Source organism: Sinocyclocheilus rhinocerous, unplaced genomic scaffold (genome assembly GCF_001515625.1).
Source record: "Sinocyclocheilus rhinocerous isolate Xijiao unplaced genomic scaffold, SAMN03320098_v1.1 scaffold838, whole genome shotgun sequence".
Lineage (NCBI taxonomy): Eukaryota > Metazoa > Chordata > Actinopteri > Cypriniformes > Cyprinidae > Sinocyclocheilus > Sinocyclocheilus rhinocerous.
Genome location: NW_015650710.1, coordinates 61,182 through 72,689, shown reverse-complemented (window position 1 = coordinate 72,689; position 11,508 = coordinate 61,182). Strand labels below are relative to the sequence as shown.

At 39.3% G+C, this 11,508-nt stretch overlaps 1 protein-coding gene across 1 annotated transcript in view; it reads right to left on the bottom strand.

Moving 5' to 3' along the window:
• Positions 1 to 2,274: 2,274 nt before the first annotated feature.
• The window catches only part of LOC107712490 (zinc finger protein 507-like), an 11,334-nt gene continuing 2,100 nt past the window's right edge, over positions 2,275 to 11,508 (bottom strand). The window contains exons 2-7 of the mRNA XM_016517757.1: positions 7,700 to 9,855; positions 6,716 to 6,833; positions 5,182 to 5,293; positions 4,408 to 4,512; positions 4,194 to 4,328; positions 2,275 to 2,794 (exon numbers count right to left, since the gene is read on the bottom strand). Of these exons, the coding sequence (XP_016373243.1) occupies positions 2,422 to 2,794; positions 4,194 to 4,328; positions 4,408 to 4,512; positions 5,182 to 5,293; positions 6,716 to 6,833; positions 7,700 to 9,853 (2,997 nt within the window). The 5' untranslated portion in view covers positions 9,854 to 9,855 and the 3' untranslated portion in view covers positions 2,275 to 2,421. The remainder of the gene's footprint in view (positions 2,795 to 4,193; positions 4,329 to 4,407; positions 4,513 to 5,181; positions 5,294 to 6,715; positions 6,834 to 7,699; positions 9,856 to 11,508) is intronic.

Below are 11,508 nucleotides of genomic sequence, written 5' to 3'. Positions count from 1 at the left end.
TGAGGCTGTTGAAATGGAAGGCACACTTGTGGCTGAGATGCTGTCCCTGTGATGATTACCAAATCTTATGACTCACTGTGAAAGACAACACAATTGTCTCACTAGGCCCTTCTGATTACATGAAACGTATTGTGTATCTTTAGAAAAAATACATTCCAGATGTATTGCAATTGTTCTAGGACGAAATGTGAGAAACAACGGCTAGAAGATTGCTGGAATACAATGTGTACAGGGTGTCTGCCAATTCCTGCTCACAGAGAAAATAAAAGGGATAATACCATCTGGTAGGTTCTTGATCAATTTGGACTACATCAGCAGAGTGATAGAGAAATGAAATGCAGTAGCTGGAACACAAAATCAACCTACTAGGAAGCTCAATCTCTCTTTGAGATGCCATTCATTACTTGGAAAGTAGCAAGTGTGCATTATGCACATAAACAAGACGACACATCCTCTGAAACAAACACTCAACAGATGTGTGTGCGCTAAAACGATTAAATCAAGTTAGAAGTAAATTTCAATACTGGTAAATGGTTGAGAGTTTCTTATCCATTTTCATTATGATGCATACCTGTGACATGATTTATATGCAGACGATGCATTTCCGTGACATTTGCAGTTTGAATTGTAAATTAGTACATTAGGTTCAGAATATAATAATCGTGTATGTAAATTCCTATGATTTAATTCCTAAGAGTTAATTTCTCTGATACACTGGGCAGCGTGAAGCCTGAATGAATCATGGATGCCCTTTTAATCACGCCAATTTTGCATTTTAGACTGTTGACATACAAACATTAACTGTATGCAAATCATCCCTGGGAAAATATGCTGCATCTAAAGTCAGATTGAGGACCCTTAAAGTTAAAGTCAAGGTCAAAAGAGCAGGGGACAAAAAGTAGTAAATTTGAGGTAGTGATTAAGCAAAATCTCAATTACTAGGCTTTCACAATATGCCGGTGCTGCTGTATTATCACAATGCCTAAACTGCATCCCAGTATTTTCCAGTCGGTAGTAACGTGACCAACTTGAGCTGAATTCAGTTGTGAAGCGGCAACCATGGCTCATATTCAGCAATGGCATGTGTTTAAGTCCAGTGCTACAGGTGCCGTTCACACAGTAAGTGCAACACAATATGGAAATTAAAGATGAATTACTTCCATTTGACACGGTCTTATAAAGAAAAGCAAAAACTAAAAATTGAAGACTTCAGAAAGTTTCAGGGTTTGTTTGTAATGCTTCAATTTGTTATTAAAGATATAAATGTCCAAGTTTAAACTTTGACTCCCTTGGGCTTTCAGAGAGAACTGCACTCCAAAACATTCAGAATGATAATAAACTATAATAATAGTTGTTAAATAAACTATAATAAACATCCTCTGGCAAAAGGAAGGATCCACACAGCAATAGAGGTACTGTGGTACAATTTGGTAACGTGATAAACCTATAAACTACTGCTTCTTTTTATGGATACATTTCATTTTGAACCCATTACACAGTTGTAATTATAGCTTTTCTATCATTACAGCAGATTAAAAAAAAACATCCTGCAATAACATACTCATAAAAAAAGAAAAGAAAGACGAATATGAAAATAGAAAGTGAAGAAACTGCCAAGTGTTGGCATTTTTACCTTTTTTTAAAAGCTTGATATGTCAATATGTATATTTAATAATAAAAATAGTAGTAATAATAATAATAGTAAATAATAATCTATACATATATCCTTGTTTAGTTTTATTTTCTACTGCATGTTTCCAATTGTTAATTTTTAAATAGGGCCAATTTTAAACTTGCACCGTTTCAATGAAAACAGTTAAATTCATTATATATAACGTTCATATATACAATTTTAAGATACATTCCCAATTATGTCTTCTCTTTCGCTCATTTCTGAGTACAAGACCAATAGCACCACAATTAGACCGTAATTAGAAACATTTTCTAATTTTGTATGAACATAACGGAGGGGAACATGCATATACAATGAATTAGTTTGATAAATATCAAAGCAAACACTGACACACTTTAGAGAGCACGAAAGAAATCTGCCTCTCTACACTCGAAATGCGACATGGCAAGTGCCGCCTTAACGGTAAACGCACATAAGAAATATAGATATAAATACTATTACAGTGAACGAGAGAAGCTGCCTCATTTTCATAATGTGTGGACTCTACATTGTATATTGTCAACAGGTGAGGTATACGATGCCTTTGAAATTCAAAAACCCTTTCCTCTGCTGAACTACTAAAGTACGTTTCGTTTGTTAACTATTTGATTCACACATCCATGGTCAATAACAGTAACGGAAACTAACGTCAATACAAAGATAGATTGACAGAAATAAAGTTTTGAATTGTCCATGTTGCTTGTTCAAGCAGAAATGATAGAAGAACAGTATGTATGAAAACGTGTGCGTCACTGGCTGCTGCTGGTCTCTGTGGGCTGATTTCCCTGCTGCTCCTTGCTCAGTATGATGCTGATCAGATCTCCCTCGTGCTGCTTCATGTGCTCCATCAGCTGCTCTTTACTGGTGGACTCGAAGCCACAGATACAGCAGCAGAAGAGCAGCACACAGTATTCCATACCTGGCCGTGTCTGCCCCGAGCTGCTCCGCCACGCCACAGCTCCACCGGCCTGCTCCCTGCTGGACGATGACCTCACGGGGTCGCCCTCTGACCCACCTGTAGCAGAAGCCACCTCAGGTGACTGTTTATCTTTTCTGCTCAAGACAACATATGGACGCTCCACCCCAGTCTCATGTGCTGACTTCAGAGGTGTAGTAGGAGATCTTAAAACCAGAAAAAAACCCAGAAAATATAACAAAATTACTTAAGTGTGGCCATTAACTTTCAAAACGAGCATGTCATTCGATTCCAAGACCCTTCTGCATCCAGTGACTTGTGAGTATGAGAGCTTGAAGAAGACCAAGGTTTTTAAAAGTGTTTGATTTAAACTTCAGAAGCAAAAATAGCTGAAGAGTTGGCCAGTTCAGTTCCGTAAATCAATTTAAACTGTTTAAATTTAAATGAACCGGTTTAAAACTCAGATTCAAAGGTCTGTTTGAGTCATTACTCAAAACATGTTTACAGAACTCTCTGCATAGAATGTTTCCGCTAAATGTTTTCATATAGGCAAATATTTTATTACCATGCAGGGTTTATTATATATTACCCTACTGTTCATAGGTTTGGGTCATTTTTTTAAATTAATACTGTATGGATGCATTAAATCAAAAGTGGCAGTGAGGATATTACAAAAGGTTTCTATGTAATGACGCAGCGGCATGCTCGAATCTCCCGCGAAAACCTACCTGTACCACTCAAATTAGAAAACATTATTATAAAATAACCGTTGTGAATTGGGCTAAAGTAAGGCGATAGTTTCGAACACTGGCTGGTTATGTACTTGCTCAAATATTGATTTCGGATCATTTTTAACCAAAAAAAGTTACGGACTGCAGCTTTAATAATTATTTATTATTTTATTAAATAATAATCTAAAATAATTTTGCAAGACTTTTTAATTTAACTGAATTAAAAAAATAAAAAATACAAAGCAATAAAATAACCACACTTTTATTGAAAGAAACACAAAATTGGACCAAAAATACATTAATATTAAATATCAATATATATTTTATATAGTTATATGAAACAGAATCAGATTTAACAGATTTTAACAGGTTTCTTTGATCATTTATCCAAATAATGTATATTCCTACAAAGCTATTATTATCACAGCATCTGAGCTGAGCAGAGCACAGCAGGGAGCAGATCAGTGAACGAGAGGGTAGCGTCATTTTACCAGCGTTGCCCAGTACAGCTGCACTACACCATGTTACAGCACAGTAGCGCTATTGCAAATAGGAACAAGTATACTACATAGAAATTACCTGTCAGTGCTTTATTTCATAGAGTACATTAATAGAGTGCAATATTGAGCGGAGCGTCACACCGCACAGTGACAATGGCTAAAAGGAGAGTGAAACCGGTGCGCTGAACACTGCTGGGCAGTGCGGCATTCCATAAATTTTCGCCATTTTTCTCTTTTGGCCGATAATTATCGGTGGCCAAAATTTTTGTGCATCCCTAGTTTTAGCTATATCAACTCACCACAGAGCAAAAGAAACGAAAAAAGAAAAACAAACGATTAAATCACAAAATCTCTATTGTAAAGGGCCATCTTACCGGCTGCTCTGGGAAATGGCCTCATTGATGGCCTTGTTGACTTGCTCATAGTTGTAATTCTGATCTCCTGCGTGTTTCCACATGTGGGATTTGAGAGATGGTGGGTGGCTGCACACGTAACCACACAGAGAGCACCTGTAGCACAGAATGAAGATTACGACCCATCTCCACTTAGAGTCAAGTTCTGTGCACCAGCTCAGTGTCTTTTTCTCACCTGTACTGCTCCAGCAGCTGCATGGCTTGGTGTTCCTGTGGATGTCTCTTCATGTGGCTCTTCAGGCTATTCATATTAGTTGTGGCGAAATCACAGCTGCAGCACCTAGAGGGGTCGTGCGGCACAGGATAAACAATTAGAGCGGCACAAGGCCGTGGTTTGAAAAGAGACCTTCTGGGGCACCTGTCAAGAGGGGTCAGGCGATGTTTGTCTGTGCGGTAATTTGTGTTTTGTGTGTGCGGCTGTGTGTTTGAACGTTTGGAGGGCTGCATTTGAAGAACAACGAAAGGCTGTTTGTAGAGAGGCTGAACTCAAAGCGTTGCTTGCAGCAAACGCAATACATTACAGGCCTTGAATTGATCCTGCGGCTGTGTTAAAGGACCCTCTCTCTCAGAAGCTCTGTTTGAAATGATCATGGGTGAGCAGAACTGAAGCAAGACATGTCACCACGCACAAAGAGACCATAATGGGACCTTGAGGTGTTTATGTGAGCTTATGTGTGATTGAGTGAGTGTATGTGCGTTTGCACTGAAAAGAAAAAGATCTTGTTCTTTTATAGCATATAAGGGCTTCACAAAATGAGAGCAGGCAGCACAGCCTTATCATGAGCACCACTGCACCCTTGTGGTGATAACTGGTAATGCTATTATCTCCAGCCAAATGCAATACTACACATCTGATGCTTTCAGATTCATTCTCCTTGTGGAACGTATCTTTTACAACAAAAATGAAATATTCAGTGAGTAAGAAAAAAAAAAGTTATTTTCCCCAAACCTGTATGGTTTATCAGAGTTGTGGATTCGCCGATGGTTGCGCACCCCAACATATGTGGAGCTGGTGTAGTCGCACACATCGCATTTGAAAACGCTCTGCTCACCAACCGAATCTGAGCAAAAAAGAGAAATACACACAAATCAGAAAAAAAGAATGTCTCCAACTTCTAAGTTGTTAAATAATCACCAGCAATATGTTTATAAGAAATGGGTAAATGACAATCACACATTATTTGTTATTTTTAAGTCGGCATGAAATGAAAATTTACTGAATTTATATTGTAAATACATGTTATTGATTTTACTGTGAACAATTCATACATGTATGTTTCATTTTGTTTTTTAAATAAATTAAGTTTTTACATGTTTACATGTCTGTCTGATTTTTATTAGACAAACCATGTGCTAATTTATCAGTCAATACCATTGCTAAGCATTTTCTTCTTAAAACTGGGGTGTACCAAAGACAGTCTCAAAAAATGCATTTTTTCTACTGTGTCCCACTGTCACAAACATGTAACCAATCCTGTCAACTTGCTGGGCAGGGACTTTTTATATTATTATCTCCATTGGTCATAGATTTCTACCTACAATGTCTTTTTGCAGCACTGCAATGTTGCCATATACTGTATGCGTGTAATTCTTGAATATCTTCTTGAATGCAATGGTCAATCAGAAGTGTTTAAGTTAGACAGAATCCACTCACTGGGTTCTGCATGCTCACAAATCGTTTCATTAGAAGAAGCAAAGTGTAGATGTGATGTAAATAAGAGATTAATTGTGCAGTGTAGAGCTTCATTGATTATAATGCAACTTGAGATCACATGAGATCATGATGAACCAAGATGAGTAATAGTTTTTTTATTGATTATAAAGGGAGCACAATCCACGTGATTTTCTAGGGTATTGAGAATATGAATAAATTCACTCATGAATTAAGTCTCTGATAACCATTTACCCAATATTGCCACTTGCCACTGTGTGTTTACTACTTCAATTAACTAAGTGAAAGTGGGGCAGGTTTGAACTGATGTGATTAAGTGGAGGCAGGGACTAGTTAAGATTTGTGTATACTAAATGAGGTAAGGGTGTATGTCCCTTTTTAGGACATAAAGAATCTATTTTCATGGGAAAGAAACATTTAAATATGTAATTGTGATGACCAAAGATGAGTTTGAGATTACATTTTTTGATTGCATTGGGGATTTTAAAACGTCATTTAAAAAAAAGACTCATCTGTAGTAGTATAAGCCAGAATACATCGCTTAAAACCTGCCCCTCCGCAATCGACCACAAGCTTGCATTCATTTTTGAATGAAACGCCCACATCTCAAAACCCAATCAACAACCAATGGATAGAACCAAATCCCGCCCTATGTTTATTTCTTTGTCAATCATCTGTTACACTCAAATGTGTGGAAAAACGTGGAAAAAAATCTGCTGCTGCTTCTGTTCCATCACGACTATAAGTGGAATGTTTTGGAAAACTTGCTTTTGTTTCATTGTGTAGCACTGGAGATTTGTTCAGTTCTCACCCTCATCTGTTATCTTGACTGGCTCTTCAATGATTGCTGTGCTTTCAGCGACGTGGGTCAGTGTGCTGCTGATGTCGTCTATCCCATGCCCATCTCTCTCATGGTTTCTCAGCTGACTCTGAATGAGGTATTAATAAAACCATCATCAGTGCTTCATAAGGAGGAAGTTTATTAATAAAGCAGAAGGAAGGGAGAGCAGTGCACTCCAATATTAGAAACTCTAGTACGCCAATCTACATGGAGTAAAATTAATACTTGCTCCCCACTCAGAACAGTTGAGACCTGCTTAAATATGTATTGCCTTCCAGAAAATGCAAAGATAACTTGATAAAGTTCAAATCAAAGAGATTATGTAATCCATTTTAAGATATCAATTCAATATAGAAAAAAAATAAACACAGTAAATGGGTATTTGACCTACTGCCATGCTCAAGGAATTTAGTTTCTCAAAGAACTCCTCTGCTAAAGAAGAGAGTATTTCAAGCATAAAAAAATCAGTCCTATGTCATTAAAAAAGCATTTAGTTAAAAAAGGTTTTAAGAAAAAGAAAAAAAGTCACTATTTAAACAGTGATCTGACTAAAATGTAATTAAATATTAAAGAAAACGTTCACAAAATGAAAATTCTGTCATTATTTACTCTGCCGTTTCAAACCTGTATGACTAACTTTCTTCTGTGCAACACAAAAGAAAAATATTTTGAAAAATATAAATTCGTTTTGGACCCTACCTAAATTGTTCAAATGGAATTGTTAAAAATGTTTACAAAAAACTTTACACCTTCTATGTTGTGCAGAAGAAACAAAAAGTCATATAAACATACAACATGAGAGTAAATGATGACAGAATCTAAATTTTTTGGGTGTGAATTGAGTAATATGTTTTAATGACAGATATAATTAGCTTAATACTTTTTCGTCCCAATAGAGGCACATTCAAATATATCTCTTTCTTAATGCTAATTTCCACCTGTTTCTCTCCTCACCTTGTAGTGGAACCTTTCGGTGCACTGTTTGCAGTTGTACATGCGAGGCTTGAAGTGGTGGATCATGTGACGCTCTAGGTCCTTACTGTCACAGGCTATATGCTCACAGATGGGGCATTGGTAGGGTTGTCTTTGTCTATGAACACGTAGGTGCTGCTTTATGTAACCTTTGTTTCCGCTGCTGTATAGGCACAGTCGACAGCGGTAGGGCCTTTCGCTCCCAGCAATATATTCCACCAGACCGTCTGTAGTGGAAATGTCACCAGGCACAGCAGCACCCCCAGAAACTCCACCTCCATGTTGGCTTTGGGCATTGTCCTGCAACTCCTTCAGAATGTCCTCGTCTGAAGTGTTTTGGTCAGAACGCTCTTGCAGCCGCTCGATGACAGTCAAAAGAGACATGCTGATTCCAGCTTTGGAGGGTCCCTCGACCAGCACATCTCGAGAATCTTTTGAACTCTGGAGGCCAAGGTTAAGAAGAGCACCTGGATCTCCAATTGCAGCCGCGAGCTCTCCTGAGGACGCTTTAGGGTTGGCGGTGTCAGCAATCTCTATAATTCTCTGGCCCGTGTCAGGGCTTTGAGTACTCGGGTCATGGACACCTTTTGCAGCGGTTTTGCTAAGCTCTGGGGCCCTCATGGGCATGGCCACCAATGCCTCGGCTGCCAAAGAATGCAGCCGAAGAGACTCTGAGTAAGTCCTCCTCCGAACCGGTGGCACGTTTTCATCTGAGGGAGAACTCGAAGACACTGACTCTTCCTCCTGTTGTTGATCTTCTCCATTCCAGGTGATCACAACCTCCTCCTTTTGTTTGTAGTATAGGTGTTGGCTCTCTAACTCTGACTCCTCAGAAGCAAGGAGGGTCTTGTCTCCTCCTACTTCTGGGCTGAGGAGCAAAGGTTTGCTGGACACCGGTTCCTCGGCACAGGGAAGGCGTTCCACGATGACGTTGACGTGGCCGGAGCTGTTGCCACTGCAGTTGATAATCTTCTGCGCAGAGGACAGGAGGCTGTCGGAGCTTGCCTGTTGGCTCTCAGTCTCCAACTCCAGCTCCATTTGGGCTTCTGGTGTCACCTGGACCTCCACCAATGGCTCCTCTGGGTCTTTAAGAGAAAACACTTGACTGATCATTGGAAGTGTGGTCTCCACTGTTTTCAAAGCTTCCTTCTCCCCATGACACCTCACTTCTTGTGAAGCACACAGCTCTAGCTGGAGGCTGGAGGAGCCAGGAATGGTCTGAGGTTTTCCTCCAACAGCTGCGAGGACTACTATGGTATCCTCTTTACCTGCTGGAACCAAATGAGGACTGGAGCTTTGTAAGGTACCAGGACAGTCCGCATCGTCTTCAAATATGGGGTACGAGCAGTCAACCAGGCCAGCGTGTTTCCATGCATGGGTCTTCAGATTGCGTTGTTGTCTGCATTCATAGTTGCAGATGAGACAACGGTACCTGCCATGCTCAAAGCTGTACCACTTCTTGGGAGTGGACGTCTTCTCTGATTCCAAATTGCTTGCCTTCAAAACTGCCATCCTTTGGTGAACGCTCCTTGCTGATGCTATCCCTTGCTCATCTAGGATGTGGCTGGCGTGATCGCCCTCCTCCAGGTGGAGTCTTACATGTGTCACCAGCTCTTCTTGATCGTTTGAAGTGAACTGGCACTCTGAGCACATGAGGATGAGGTCACTGTGCTGCTCATCATGAAGCAGCAGATGCTCTTTCAACAGCTCCAATGTAGGGGAGATAAATCTGCACATACTGCACTGGTAGCATGTGACCGTCCGAGTGCCTAAACTCAAAAGCTCCTGTTCGAACGCATGCCCAGACGTGCTGCTGGATGTTGGGCGGTCATCCCTTTGTTCTCTGGATCTCTTACAAGGTGTGACCACTTCAGTGCTGTACCTGCTGTCTGGAACGGGTACAGAAGCACAGGTCATCATAGGTCTCTTTTTCCCAGAGACGGTGCATCGTCTGGGCCGTTTTTCCACGATCTTGCTGAGCTTCTCAATGACCTGAATAAGAGAGTCTGCAGTGTGCTTTTGCTGCTGCCGTTGCTGGTCCTCGGCACCATGAAGACGTCTGTCGGGAATGAAGACGGTATCCTGCTGGCCTCTAGAGTGAGGCACAAGGACAGCAACTCCACTGCTGTCCTCCATTCCTGCAACATGAATAAAACACACGCAAAAACGTGAATGAAACAACATCACTGACTAAACAGGAACTTCCAGCTCGCAAAAAGCTGAGAAACAGGACTGGGGAACGGCATCATTTTTAACTGTGTGTGTATCAACTGGCAGAGGCCCTCCCTACATATTTACAAGAATAGCCATTACTTCACAAACCTATAAATATCATGCACTAGTTACTGTCTAGTAAATCAGTCTAGTTTCTTTTTTTCATGACAGATTAAGTGATTTCTGAAATAAAAGTAGAGCTGATTTCAAATAATCTTGTTTGATGGTGTATAACATGGTTTAGATATTTATGTGATATTTCATCACACAAGCTAGTATTTATAAGCTAGTATTTAGCTTTTTAACATGTTTGCATTGATAATAGTATTAATGTATCTGAAAAACATGTCATAACCGTTATTAGGACTCAAATATTTGTCAAATTCATCTGTCAGATATTTTTGAATAATGAGAGTTGTCCAGGGCAACACTGTATAACTAATTGCTAATCTGTGAACCCTGTTTATTATATAGCCATGTTTGTGCACTGCAGTCTCTACAATTGAGCTAATAAAACTATTTAACCTCAAATTCATATCCAAGTAGGGCTGCACGATAAATCGAAATGGAATCGAGATCGCGATTCGACAGAAGCTGCGATTGTCGTGTATCTTTCAGTGAAGCACGGTTCATCCAAAGGCCAGAGGGCGCTCTCGCGCTGAAACTCCAAATACGCCTCGCAGAAGAAACCCAGAAAATGCCTATCGCTGCAGCTGAATAAACAGAAGATTCAACTGCTTTCATTGATTCAACGTGACTAATAAACACACGACTACGGCAATATACGGTTTATCTGAGTTCTTATTATTATAATTTTCATTAAAATAAAGTATATTTATAATGCAATGCCTTTATCACTGCTTAAATACTATGAAATATGTTGCGTGCCTTATTCTGTGTAAGAAGCCACATCATCTCACAGAAAGATTCATTTCAAACACTCGACTGACGTTATGAAGTGAGTTTGGAGTAAAAATGTGGTATTAAATGTGGTATTTTCACATGCTTTCAGATGGAGCATCATTTACTTCACAGAGCCGTAGTTCACTGAGAAGCTATGCAAACACTATGCAACATTATCGCGAACGATTTCAGAATTGCGCAATAAAATCGTCTGCGATTTTATTGCGTAACTTGTCAGTTTCCACCATAATTTCTTGTTTGTATATTAAAAAATATTTAAAATAATCTCATAATAATTATTTAATGCAGTTGTATTTTTCAGTGTCAATTGAATTTATAGATCAAATGTAAGAATTTGAAATGAAAGTATTAATGAGATTAGTGGGAATAGAATAAATAATTTGCACAAAAAACAACACACACACACACATATATATAAGCTCGATACCATAGAGACCCCCCCCTACACACACACACACATAACAAATCCCAATTTAACCCCTGCATAAGACAATAAATAAGATTTATATTCCGCTTTTACTCAAAACTCACTTTAAACCACCATCAAGTTTTTGTAATAACTTCCGATTGCCGTGTGTGTTTTGGCCATGTATTGTTGATGAAATTAAATATATTATAACCTCTGAGTCAGAGCAGCGATCATGGAAGAAAGA